This window comes from Macaca nemestrina, chromosome 18, assembly GCF_043159975.1.
Source record: "Macaca nemestrina isolate mMacNem1 chromosome 18, mMacNem.hap1, whole genome shotgun sequence".
Taxonomy (NCBI): Eukaryota; Metazoa; Chordata; class Mammalia; order Primates; family Cercopithecidae; genus Macaca; species Macaca nemestrina.
The window spans coordinates 72,979,548-72,993,466 of record NC_092142.1 but is presented as its reverse complement, the minus strand read 5'-3'; the positions used below and the strand labels follow the sequence as shown (position 1 = coordinate 72,993,466).

At 53.4% G+C, this 13,919-nt stretch overlaps 1 protein-coding gene across 2 annotated transcripts in view; it reads right to left on the bottom strand.

Moving 5' to 3' along the window:
- LOC105491291 (ST3 beta-galactoside alpha-2,3-sialyltransferase 2) overlaps positions 1 to 13,919 on the bottom strand; it is a 59,371-nt gene that overhangs the window by 6,484 nt on the left and 38,968 nt on the right. For both annotated transcript variants that reach the window (XM_011757533.3, XM_011757532.3), the window contains exons 2-3: positions 9,375 to 10,728; positions 6,129 to 6,322 (exon numbers count right to left, since the gene is read on the bottom strand). In XM_011757533.3, coding sequence (XP_011755835.1) covers positions 6,129 to 6,322; positions 9,375 to 9,713 — 533 coding nt within the window. In that variant the 5' untranslated portion in view covers positions 9,714 to 10,728. The remainder of the gene's footprint in view (positions 1 to 6,128; positions 6,323 to 9,374; positions 10,729 to 13,919) is intronic.

Sequence of the window (13,919 nt, the reverse complement as noted above, 5' to 3'; positions counted from 1 at the left end):
CTTGAACCCTGAGGCAGAGACTGCAGTGAGCCGAGATCGCACCACTGCACTCCAGCCTGGGTGACAGAACAAGACTCTGTCTCCAAAAAAAAAGGTTACTCTCAGAGTAACTTTGGGGGCTTAACTCATTTTTTTTACTGTCTACATTTTTATTTATTTACTTTAACTTTTTTTTTTTTTTTTTTTTTTTTTTTTTGAGACGGAGTCTTGCTCTGTGCCCCAGGCTGGAGTGCAGTGGCGCGATCTCGGCTCACTGCAAGCTCCGCCTCCCAGGTTCACGCCATTCTCCTGCCTCAGCCTCCCGAGTAGCTGGGACTACAGGCGCCCGCCACCTCGCCCGGCTAATTTTCTTGTATTTTTAGTAGAGACAAGGTTTCACCGTGTTAGCCAGGATGGTCTCGATCTCCTGACCTCGTGATCCGCCCGTCTCGGCCTCCCAAAGTGCTGGGATTACAGGCTTGAGCCACCGCGCCCGGCCTACTTTAACTATTATTTTTGAGATAGGGTCTCACTCTGTTGCCCAGGCTGGAGTGCAGTGGTGCTATCTTGGCTCACTGCAACCTCTGCCTCTGCCTCCCAGGTTCAAGCAATTCTCCTTCCTCAGCTTCCTGAGTAGATGGGACTACAAGCATGTGCCAGCGCGCCCAGCTAATTCTTTGGTGTGTTTTTTTTTTTTTTTTTTGAGACGGAGTCTCGCCCTGTCGCCCAGGCTGGAGTCCAATGGTGTGATCTCAGCTTACTGCAACCTCCACCTCCCGGGTTCAAGGGATTCTCCTGCCTCAGCCTCCCGAGACCTCAAGTGATCTGCCTGCCTCAGCCTCCCAGACTGCTGGGATTACAAGCGTGACCCACCACACCCAGCCACTTTTGTATTTTTAGTAGAAAAGTGGTTTTGCCATGTTGGCCAGGCTGGTCTCAAACTCCTGGCCTCAGGCAATCTGCCTGCCTCGGCTTCCCAAAGTGCTGGGATTACAGCCCCGAGCCACCACACCCGGCCCTGTTTGTTTTTTAAGTCTCACTCTGTCACTCAGGCTGGAGTGCAATGCCATCATCATGGCTCACTGCAGTCTCGACCTCCTGGGTTCAATCAATCCTCCAGCTTTAGCCTCCTGAGCAGCTGGGACCACAGGCGTGCATCACCATGCCCGTTTTGTTTTCTGTTTTGTACAGATAGGGGTCTCACTATGTTGTCCAGGCTGGTCTCAATCTCCTGAACTCAAGCAACCCTCCTGCCTCAGCCTCCTGAGTAGCCGGGACAACAGGCAGATGACACCAGGCCTGGCCTTTTATAATTTTTAAAAGAAAGAACTTTTAAAGAACAGCCTTCCACAGCTTCCACCTTACTTGGCTGTTCTGCCTCTTTCCTATAAGATGGTGAAAGAAAGATAGGAAGTTCAAGCCTTCCCTCAGGCCCTGGGCTGGATGGAAGCCTCTGTCCTGCCACCTACTACCACCCTATTCCTGTCTGCCGCCTTAAGACCCTGTCTGCCCTTCCACTCCAAGGCCAAGAGAAACGTCCCAAGTTCTCACGGTCTGCCCTTGCTATCTCTCTGGTGATGTGCAATGTCCCCTCTCTTCTGCTGCTGTCTGGACAGAGGGGACATTGCTGTGGCTCCTGTCTAGAAACCCTCTCTGTGGGTATAATAAGCCAAGAAGGAGTCTCGCTCTGTCGCCCAGGCTGGAGTGCAGTGGCGTGATCTCGGCTCACTGCAAACTCTACCTCCTGGATTCACACCATTCTCCTGCCTCAGCCTCCCAAGTAGCTGGGACTACAGGTGCCCGCCACCGCGCCGGGCTAATTTTTTGTATTTTTAGTAGAGACAGGGTTTCACCATGGTCTCGATCTCGTGATCCGCCTGCCTCAGCCTCCCAAAGTGCTGGGATTACAGGCGTGAGCCACTGCACCCGGCCCCACTTCCTTTCAATTTATGCAAAATACAAGACAAGTAAAAACCAAAGCTCCCCTTTTTAGTATGCATCTTACGTAACAGGTGAACCAGGTTTAAATACAAACCTGTTGGTCTTTTTTTTCTGTTATGACTGTTTACCTTGTGGAATCATGACTACCAAGGCAGGGTGATCATAACCTGGCCCTCCACTAGGAGCACAGGGACCCAAGGAGGGAGGGAGCGCAGTCCCTAGGTGGCTCTCCCGGCTTTTTATGCCAGTTCTGTAAAACCAGCACAAACATTCCCTGTCCTTACAGTGGCTGGCAGCAGCTAGCTGGCCTGGGTGAGGACTTGCTGTGTTGCAGGGGCTGCCACGCTATCTTCATCAAGGACGGGACTGGGGAGGACAGTGGGCTGTGCTGTCCCCTTGCCCTGCTGGTCACATCGCTGTGCCCCCTACCTCTCATTTTCCCTTGAGGGTCTGGAGGGTGCTTTGGGGTTGGAGGTCTCAAAACCTAGAGGACATCTGTGTTCCTGACCACTTCGTTCTAGCTAGCTTCAAGCAGATACCTAGAATTTCTTCCAGAGAAACTAACATGCTCTGTCTCCAGAACAGGGATCTAGTTCCTGCCTCTCCCCCAAATTCATGTCTTTCAGTGAACTGCCCCTTTGAGCCCAGTCTTTAGGGTTTAGAGATCCTGTCTCCTAGAAGAGCCAAGAAGTATCTTTCCCACCCATGAATAACTCTTAACAGCTTGTGGGCTGCTGAACTCCCCACACAGGCATTGGGGTCCTACGGTCACACTGACGCAGTCTGGACCTGCCTCCTGCCAAGCACCATGGGGCCTGTGAGGAACAGAGCAGTTGGAGAGGAAGCCTTAACAGGGTATGTCAGAGCCAGAAGTGTGTCTCAGCTGCCCAGGATATGGCAGGGGTAAGGAGGAGGTGGAGGAATTGGGCTGGTGACACAGGCTGGCCGGGGCCTGGGTGGGGCAGGAGCTAGGATCAAGGTATGCTCTTTTTCTTCTCCCTTTTTTTTTTTTAAATAGAGATGGGGTTTCGCCATGTTGCCCAAGCTGGCTTCGAACTCCTGGGCTCAATCAGTCCTCTCGCCTCAGCCTCCCAAAGTAGTGGGATTACAGGCGTGAGCCACCGCGCCCAGCCAAGGTGTACACTTGAGAGGACCTAAGAAACAAACTTCATCTCACCAGAGATGGTGAGGCCAAGAGATTCTGCAGAGCACAGGGCTGCATCCAGCCCAGGCTGCCTTCTGAAGACCCACCTTCTACAGCGACTTGGCAGCCCGAGCTGTCATGAAGTCCCCATGGGACCTGTCAGCCAGGGTCACCCTGCCTCCAGGCTGGCCGTGCTACAGAGCCTGGCCTTCCCTCACTTCCCCTGTGGCTGGCCAGTCACCAGCTTCGAAATATCTGGGAATAAAGGGAGCAAGAGGTCCCAAAAGATGTTTCACAGCCTCCACAGGAAAGGGAAGGAACATGGCACTCTAACAGGGACGAGGTTTTGTTTCAAGGCTCTGATTCATCCTGGAGAAGCCACGCCCTGGAAAGGGGCCAGAGCAGGACAAGGAGGATGAGCTGCATCTCTGGGACTTGGGAACACGGCATTCTAGAAATCTATCTGTCCCTGGCTGCCTCCAGCAGCTAAAGAAGTATCCAGACCAGGGCGCAAGTGGGTGTGTACTCCCTGGTTAGGACCTGCTGTTGGCTGCCTAGTCTCCTTCACTCCTGCATGTATCTGTGGCACGCCTCCTGTCTAGAGGACACTGTTCTCGGAGTTGTGGATGGATCTGCAGGCCAACTGAGGCAAGATCAGCTTAACTGGACTTGAAGCGGTCCACAGGGCTCAGAGGACAAAGAGGAGGAGGGAATGGCAGCCAGGTGGGCGGGGCACAGGTGGATCAGGCCATCATCTTGCTGTAACTCAGTTCAGCCCTCCAGTGGGTCTTGCTTCCAGGACCATTGGTTCCAAACTTGGATATGCCTACAATTGGAGTCACCCCCAGTGCCATCTGTTGTTTTTGTTTTTGAGATAGGGTCTTGCTCTGTTGCCCAGGCTAGAGTGCAGTGGTGCCATCACAGCTCACCACAGCCTCAAACTCTTGGGCTCAAATGATCCTCCTGCCTTAGCCTCCCGAGTAGCTAGGACTACAGGCTCACACCAGCAAGCCCAGCTTATCCACTGCCAGCCAGTTCCTTAGACCAGCAGATGGCCAATTACTACCCAGGTCACCCCTTCCAGAAAGTGATTCTGGGGTCCACTCTATACCACCCCACTTCCTTACCTGGCTCCCGGGAGGAAGCATCTATAAATTTTTTTTTTTTTTTTGAGACAGTTTCTCCCTTGTTGCCCAGGCTGGAGTGCAATGGCATGATCTTGGCTCACTACAACCTCCGCCTCCTGGGTTCAGACGATTCTCCTGCCTCAGCCTCCTGAGTAGCTGGGATTATAGTTATACACCACCATGCCCGGCTAATTTTTGTATTTTTAGTAGAGATGGGATTTCACCATGTTCGCCAGGCTGGTCTTGAACTCCTGACCTTAGGTGATCTGCCTGCCTTGGCCTCCCAAAGTGCTGGGATTACAGGCGTGAGCTGCCGCGCCCAGCCTTATAAATTTCTTTCTGCAGCCCTGCCTGACAGTACCGGCCAGGAAACTTAGAGCCAGTCCTTTTGGGCCTGCAGGGCTTCCACCCAGGAGCTTCCTGACCATCACGTAGGTGCCTGCCCAGTGAAAGCTCAAACCTGATGCAGGTGCTTCAGGCAGCTGAGAGCACTGTCCTGGGCTTTCCGAGTGCCCAGAGCTGCATGGAAGTGACAGATCCCTCAATTCCCAACCTGGCCATGGTGTCTGGAAAGAGGAAAGGCCCCTCTAACACCAGTTCCCATCCCATCTCTCTCCCATTGGGGTATCAGCAGTTGGAGGATATGGATATCCTCAGGTGGTTCCAGGGTCCTGGACAGGGTCCAGTCCATCCTGCTCACCCTCCCACTTGCACCATTTCCCAACATAAGGAAGGTCTTACATGGAATGCTGAATGCCTCCGAGACATATTGCTGCCTTTGTGTTGCTATGGAGACAGTAACAGTTTCTAAGACAAAGCCCTTCCTTCTGCCTCCTGGGAAACCTGGTCTTTCTGCAATGCTCAGCCTAAGAGATGAGTGAAAACTGGGCATTGGCAGGATCTCGGTTCTTCAGGCTCTTCCTCCATCAAGGAGTTGGGTAGAAGGATCCCCACTGTGGCATTTCTTGTCCCCAGCCAAGTCAAGGGGGGACATCAGAAAACACAGGCTCTGGAGCAGAGCAAGCAGCCCATGTTCAGGTCGCGAGCCTGCCCCCGTTCCCTGTTCATGCCCAGGCCTTCGCTGCAGAGTCTCGGTCAGGACTGAACACCCTCCCAACTCTTCTCCCCTCCTCACGGCGGGGAATAGACGTCTTGGGAATGAATGAGCCCCAGAGTAAATACCAAACAGCTCCTTTTAGCACCCACAACATCTGCCTTCCGTGCATCTGCCAGAGAGAATCACCTGCTGCTGAGAAGCAGGATGCTAGCTGGGCTTGGGGCCCTCACTCGCTCAGCTGCTGAGGGGATGAGGAGGACAGGGCCGGCTTCTGATGGGAATTTTTGTTTTTGAGACAGTGTCTCAGTCTATTGCCCAGGCTGGAGTGAACTGGTACAATCATAGCTCACTGTAGCCTCGAACTCCTGGGTTCAAGCAATCCTCCTGCCTCAGCCACCCCAGTAGATGGGAATACAGACACACACCACAATGCCCAGCTAATCTTTAAAAATTTTTTGCAGACACAGGGTTTCGCCATGTTACCTAGGCTGGTCTCTAACTCCTGGGGCTCAAGCGATCCTCCCACCTCAGCCTCTCAAAGCACTGGAATTACAGGGATGAGCCACCGTGCCCGGCCTCTGGTGGGATTTTTCAGCAAACGTCAGCCAGGAATCTCATGTCAGCTGTTTCCAGAGGAATTCAGAGCATTGGAAACAGAGTGCAGGCCTCAAGCAAAGCTTAGATTTGGGATTCTGGCTCCCCATCCACCCCAAACAGGCAAAGGAGAGAGCTCGAAGCCTGCTATGAAAGATGCTAGGAGGCAGGGCCCCAGAGCACACTGGTAACTGGCAGCATGCACTCTGCCAGACATGGCAGAGGAGAGCAGTCCCCCTCCCGGAGGACCGTCCTGGACCCACCCTTGGGATCCGCAGGGGCTCACCTCATGATGAAGTTGTGTCCGTCCACGTCCTGCCCATAGCCAGAGCCCCGCAGGTTGCCGGAGTTCCCCACCACAGCACAGCGCCGGCACTGGTGGGGGTCCCGGAAGCGGTAGGGGTTCTCACCGGGCACTATTTGGAACAGCTTCTCCAGCACCTCGTTGGTGTTGTGTGATTTGAACTGGGGCTGCAGCATCTATGGAAGGGAGAGGAAGACGGAAAATGAGGAAGGGGAGAAGTGTGTGAAGAAGGAGGGGCCCCATCCTCCCCTCTTCTGCTCTCACTCTCCAGTGCCTGGGCACAGGCCTCTTTATCCAGGGCTCTTCCAGGGAACAGGGATTCTTTCCTCTGGGCAGTGAGGGTCTCTCCCTCTCTCAACGACAGCGAAGTCCCCAGTTGTGAGTGAGTCTCAACGTCCGGAGATTGGGTGCCCTGCTAGTCACGGGTGGCTCTGATGCACTAGAAAGGGCTCTGGATCAAGGTGCCTTTCACACATTCTCTGGGAACCTGCAGGCCTGGGCCACGGAACAGAGCAGCCTCCTTTAGGGGCTCCTTCCTAGTCAGCCTACAGGGGGCGCCCTCAGCACTCAGGCTGAGGACTGGGGTTGCAGAAGCCGCGTCTAGGGCAACAGTCCAGCCACTCCCTGAGCCCCCACCCAGGGAAGGGCAGAGAGGCTGATAATTCTTTCAGAGCCAGAATGGCTGGAATAAAACTGGTGTCCTGGTGTCCCCTCCTACCAGCGAGACCTGTACTAACCAGCTGGTGGTCAAAGACCATGAAACGAGGCAGCACCAATCAGATGCTTACGGGCCCAGCAGGTACCACACAGGAGTAACATGGTAGGTAAGGTCCACACCCAACAGATCTGAGCCCCGGCAAAGAAGGGCAACTTCAGCCAACTGTTGCCACGTGGGATCATGAGCCCAGAAGGGCCAAAGTTTCCCACTTTTCAAGAGACAATGAAAGTAAGGATTTTCTCCAGCCTGGGCGACAGAGCGAGACTCCGTCCCAAAAAAAAAAAAAAAAAAAAAAAAGAAAGTAAGGATTTCATATGAAATAAGAAAAATGAAATCCTGATTTTTCTTTTTTTTTTTTGAGATAGAGTTTCACTCTTGTTGCCCAGGCTGGAGTGCAATGGCACAATCTTGGCTCACCACAACCTCCGCATCCTGGATTCAAGCAATTCTCCTGCCTCGGCCTCCTGACTAGCTGGAATTACAGGCATGCGCCACCACACCCAGCTAATTTTGTATTTTTAGTAGACATGGGGTTTTTTCATATTGGTCAGGCTGGTCTCGAACTCCCGAACTCAGGTGATCCACCTGCTTTGGCCTCCCAAGGTGTGGGATTACTTTTACTCAAAAGTGTTGGAATTATTTTTACTCAAAAAAAAAAACCCACATAAAAATAAAATAAAACATTCTGTGGATGGAGCCATAACTCAATGGGTTTGTGGGTGAGCAGGGCCTGCTCAGGGGAGATGGGAGATTGATCTGTAGGGAGAGATTGACTCTGAGACGAGAATTCCTATATAAAAATTAGCCAGGTGTGGTGGTACGCGCCTGTAGTCCCAGCTACTCTGAAGCTGAGGTAGGAGGATCGCTTGAGCCTGGGGGGGGTCAAGGATGCAGTGAACCAAGACTGTGCCACTGCAAAGACAGTGAGAACCTGTATCAAAAAAAGCTGTCACAGTAAGAGCCCACGGGGCTCCTAGTGGCCCTAGCTCTGCAGACCCCGGTCCTTGGGCACTCTGATAGTCTGGGCTGGAAGGCATGTTCTGTGGCATCGTTCTGATAAGCCTGATCACATGAGCTCATCCCTCACAGCTTGGGAGCCTGCAGGGGCTCAGTGCTGACATGGTTCCACCCATGACATGTGTGGCAACCAGATGGCCTGCAGAGCCTGGGGAGTGACTCCAGAGCCTTGGGGCGAGGCAGAAGGAATTACAAGTAGCAGAAAAGTGATGACTGGAAAGACAGGGAGAACCCTCCAGCCCCACCCCTTCAACTCCCTTAGCCCCTGACGGTTCTTTACATTGCTTGTTTTTTTTTAACTCTAGAATCAGGCAACACTTTATTTTATAAAATAGATTAAGTCTTCCCTACACACCTTTCTTTTCTTTTTTTTGAGACAGAGTCTCACGTTGTTGCCCAGGCTGGAGTGCAGTGGCGTGATCTTGGCTCACTGCAACCTCTGCCTCCCAGGTTCAAGCGATTCTCCTGCCTCAGCCTCCTGAGTCGCTGGGCTTACAGGCGCCTGCCACCATGCCTGGCTAATTTTTTTTTTTAATTTTTAGTAGACGGGGTTTCAACATGTTGATCAGGCTGGTCTCAAACTCCTGACCTCGTAACCCGCCCAGCTTGGGCTCCCAAAGTGCTGGGATTACAGGCATGAGCCACCACGCCCAGCCTTCCCTACAAGGCTTTCTTATCCCAGCCCAGTAAAAAGTCTTCCAGCAATTGTAAAGAACCAAGCAAGAAGCTCTGTTATAATGGTATTTACAATTATTTCGGCTGGGCATAGTGGCTCATACCTGTAATCCCAGCACTTTGGAAGGCTGAGGCGGGAGGATCATCTGAGGTCAGGCGTTTGAGACCAGCCTGGCCAATACGGTGAAACCCCGTCTCTACTAAAAATACAAAAAAATTAGCTGAGGGTGGTGGCGCACGCCTGTAATTCCAGCTACTAGGGAGGCTGAGGCAGGAGAATCACTTGAACCTGCAGGCAGAAGTTACGGCACCACTGCACTCCAGCCTGGGTGACAGAATGAGACTCCATCTCAAAAAACAAACAAACAAACAAATAGAAAACAATTATTGTGAGTCAATGTTCATAAATTAGGATACTTAGTTTTAAAATCTGGATTTCTGGGTTTGCTTAAAAAAAAACCCAGATCCAGCCTTGTGCAGCAACAACTGCTGGGGCCAAGGGGTGGCTGCCTCCTTCCTCTGGGGCAGGCCCCCCATGGCTGTACTCCTCACTCCCACCTGCTCCCTGTGTCCGTGCTGCCTGCCTGGTCCAGGAGGCATTTCTGGCCTATGCTCAGGTCCTACAGGCACTGGAAAATACTAGTCCACTCCATCAGGTCAATGCTCGCTCTGCCCTTCAGTCATCTGTGATCCTATAAATGGCTTGGTCAAACAGGCATTACACTTTGTCAAGGCTCTGGGGGCCAGAAATCCAAGAGGGGGCCCTGAGTGGCTTTAAAACCGGGGACAGATCCCTGGAAGGGGGCAGCAACTCTTACCATCCACCACCTCTGGACATCCGGTGGAAGATCCATGTTCTCTCGGGTCCAGACGGGGGAAATGTTGCCATCAAAGTGGCTGTCAAACCAGTCGGAGGCACCAGTGTCACCCATGCAGCGGCGACAGGTGCAGCTCTTGCCCGAGAGCCCCTCCTTGCTAAGGCGCTGCAGGCCGGCATAGCCGGGCACCAGCTTCACCCGGTGTGTCCCACCCAGGGCCCCCGAGTCCAGGTAGGGCAGTGTGGCCATGCTGTGGTGCGAGTAAGTGAAGAGTAGGGACATGATGAATACCAGCAAGAAGGCCACAGAGAGGAACCACACCCGCAGGGAGCACTTCATGGTGCCAGCAGGTGGGTGGTGGTCACCGTGGCCACTCCTTTCCCAGCCCACTGAGGGGCCAGCCACAGTGTAGCCTGTCTATTCTGGCACCACATGCAAAGGGCATAGGGGCACGTGCTGTAGCAGGGGACAGTGGCAGGGGTCCCTTGCCACGCTCTCCCTCAATGTGGGGAGAACGCACGTTGGCAGGAGTGGCTGTCCTGTCCCTGAGTCAGGTGGGGCCCCTGCTTAGGGCTTCATCGGGTCTGTCACTAGCTGGGCCACAGAGGCTCTGCCTCTCCCGCCACCCTGGTGAGGGGGAGGTCAGTCCATCGCAGCCTTCTAGTCCCTTGGGATTGCTGGCTGCCAGCTCCAGGGGTCCCCCTCTTTGGCGGCTTGAAATAATCCAGTCTGGAGCAGTCGGGGTCCTTGTGGTTCATGAGCAGACAATGAGGCGGCCCCTCGTCCCTGGCAGCGGGGAAGCCCTAGAACTCCAATCACAAGAGAGAGCACATGGGCTTCAGGAGACCTGGGTTCCATGCACGTGTCCCACCTCGGCTGGCCCTCCTGGCCCAAAACCTCTGCCAGAGGAGGGAAGCCAAACCCCAGGCCTGAGAGGAGAAAAACGGGAAGGCTGTGAGTGCTGGAAAACTTCGCTGCAGAGATCGAGGTCCTTTTCGTGGTAGGTCCTGCCCTACTGCTTCCCATATGAGGTGCTGGGCCCTTCTCCTCGTGGTCTCAGCCCCAGCTGCAGTTGCATAGGGGTCGCAAAGCTCCTACTGTGGCTGTGGGGTCCTCTGGCGTTGGGAACAGCTGCCGTTCAGCGGGGAACTGTGTCCAATACCATCTGGGTCAGGCGAGCGTGTGCTGAGCTCCCCATCAGGGCCCAGGTCTCCTTCCTGGTACTGCTGGCCCAGGTTCAGCAGCTGCTCTGCCCATCCCTGCTCCCCGGGGCCAGCCTGTCCTGCTGTTAGCTCGCAGTAATCCTGACAGGTTCCCTTTCACATGTCGAGCGCCAGGCTGCCGCAGTGCGACCCTAAAATGGCAGAGAGGAGAAATAATGTGCAGATGAATCGCACGAGCATCAGGCTTTGTCCCAGCACCAGGCTTTGTCCCAACCCCACCCCAAGTCCCAGAGGGGACAAAGCTAGCAGCACAGGAGATGCCCACTTAATCAAAGGGTGGACATGACCAAGGGCTCTGTCCTCTAGTTGTACACATAGCATCACTCTGTGGGACTCCAGGGCCTGGAGGACTAGATTAACCCAGAGTTTTCACTTCTTAGCCAGAAGGTAAACAAGGAGTCAAGTGATTTTCCCTAAGCCACATGCTGGAAGTATCAGATTTAGAAGGTTCCTAGCCCAGCTATGTATAGTTAGTTTCAGGTGAAATGTCAGAGAAAACAGCCCAGGGAAGATCCCAGGGGACTATGGATGCTGACTGCCCCCACAGCGCTCTTTGGAGCCTGTCAGTGCCTGCAGAGGCCTCTCCCAGTCAGAAGGGAGGGCTGGCCGGTCTCTGACCGCCCCTCTTCTCTCGACTGTGGATTATCAATGAGGCATTGCTGGGTCCACTCAGTGAACCATGAACAGTCCTGTCAGCTCCGACGTTGGGGGAGAACCTGGCTGTGTCAGGAGGTGTGGCTGCTGGGCTTGGTCCTGCCCCCAGACAGCCCTGAGGGCAGTTGCCTACATCCATATGTACATTATGGACAAAGTGAATGCCAGGGTCCCGGGTAGCGCTGACAGCCTAAGGCCCCATGCTGTCCTTCCAGGCAAGAACAGGGAGAAGAGGCCACTTGTAGGCAGTTTGGGTCTCAGCCATAAGGAAAGGAGCTCGGATCCATGCCAGGTGCGAGGGAATCACAGCAGGTGAGAGGAACGCTGAGAAGGGAACCCCTGAGCACTGGCTCTGTGCCGTGGGAATCCTGCAAAGCTGGCTGCCTCGCCTCTCCCCAGCTCCCCTCCAAATCCGCCTAGCAGCGCTGCTGACCTAGCCCCTGGGCCTCTCAGCACAGCCCTGTTCCCGATCCTTGTTGAAGTCTCCAGCCCACTTTTGGGGTCTCCTGGCTGCTTCCAGCAGCTGCAGACAAGGCCTCTCAGGCTCTGTGTTCAAGAAACCTAGCTGCCCCTCCATCTGTGGCCACAAAGCCAGCAGGGAATGGAACGAACATATTGCAATAAGGACATTATTCTGGGTGGGAAAATGATGTTCACAAAAGTAGAGGAACTTACCTAAGATCACGACCTTGTGAATAGAGGTGACTTTGGGACAGGTCAGGGCACAGAAAGGCTGTGGCCTCCCTGAACCACCCAGGGCTCAGGGGTGAGGGAAGGAGATGTGGAGTTGGCTTCTCAGGGTCACAAGTGAAGCCCCGCCCACAGGCCTCACCAGGGCTCCTGGGTCTAATTCAGAGACCCCAGCAGTACTGGCTCAAAGGTGCTTCTTCCAATGTTCTGCTGTACCCATTTAGCAGATCCCACTCTAGTCATGGCCTTGTCTGAACAGACTGTAGACGGGAAGCCAGGTCCTTGTCTCCTCTCATTCTCCCTCTGCCTGCTGCATGCTCAGCATCTAAGGAAAGAACTCAAGTTCTTTCAGGGTTCCGCTCCCAGCTTCCTGTGACCTGAGGAGAGCCAGTCATGAGGCAGGTGGCCCTGGAAGGCAGTGACTTTGCAGTTGATGGGAGCAAGAGGTCCTGCCTGGGGAGACCTGGTTTCTGGCTAGGCAGTCCTGCAGTGGCCACTGAAGGCGGGGGTGGGCAAAGCTGGCACAGGAGGCTTCCAAAGGAAGCAACTCAATCAGAGGTCACTAACTCCTTGGGATGCTAGATCAACGCAGGGGGCACCTGATGGAATTGCACTGCCTGTTGGGGAGAGGAAAATCCCTGGTTTTGACAACATGTCTGGAAAGAGCAGAGAAGTAGAACATCTGGCAAAGGCCCTTGCTTTGGGAGCCCCAGGTCCAGGTGTTACTGCAAACTTAGGCTGCTCAGCTTGCTGTGGTGAGGGCAAATGGAGCAATGGGGAGGAGCTAAAAAAAAAAATCAGAGGCCCCTTACATGCACTAAAAATCCCAAAAGTGACCTGGCACTGACTCTCTCACAGTTCATTTCTACCTGTGCCTCTCAGCTGCCCACTGCGTCATGGGCTCGCTCCCCTTCACAGCTACTCAGATCATTCATGATAAGACCATGCGTACCTCGATATAAAGAGCTCAGAGAAGGCAGGCCTGGTGGCTCATGCCTGTAATCCCACCACTTTGGGAGACTGAGGCAGGTGGATCATCTGAGGTCAGGAGTTCAAGACCAGCCTAGCCAACATGGTGAAACCCCATCTCTACTAAAAATACAAAAATTCAGCCAGGCGTTGTGGTGGCCAACTATAATCCCAGCTATGCAGGAGGCTGAGGCAGGAGAATCACTTGAACCCAGGAGGCGGAGGTTGCAGTGAGCCGAGATCACACCATTGCACTCCAGCCTGGGTGACAAGAGCAAAACCCTGTCTCAAAAAAAAAAAAAAAAGCCCAGGCGTGGTGGCTTACGCCTGTAATTCTAGCACTTTTGGAGGCCGAGGTGGGTGGATCACCTGAGGTCGGGAGTTTGAGACCAGCCTGACCAACATGAAGAAATTCCATCTCTACTAAAAATACAAAATTAGCTGGGCATGGTGGCACATGCCTGTAATCCCAGCTACTCGGGAGGCTGAGGCAGGAGAATCGCTTGAACCCCAGAGGCGGAGATCGCGCCAATGCACTCCAGCCTGGGCAACAAGAGCGAAACTCTGTCTCAAAAAAAAAGAATGGATAAATTGTGGTGCATTTTGTGCCATAGAGTAAAACGAATGAACTCCAGTTTCAGACATTAACAGGGATGAATATGGCCAAAAAACTATTATATCGAGCAAAAAGAGTAGTCATGGATAAATGATCACAGCACGAATCCATGAAAAGCTAAAAAATATGCAAAGCTAAGCAAGACATTGTCTATGCCTCTCTGTAAAGATAATAATAGAGAAAATCAAGGAAACACCACAAAATTCAGGGAATTCCTCTGGAGGGAGAGGAGAGGTAGATGAAGTAAGGAGGGCTGAAGACGCTTCAGGAGTACTGCGTACCTCATAATGCAGGTGGTGGGTACAGAAGTATTTTTTTCTTTTGAGACGGAGTCTTGCTCTGTCACCAGGCTGGAGTGCAGTGGCATGATCTTGGCTCACTGCAGCCTCCACT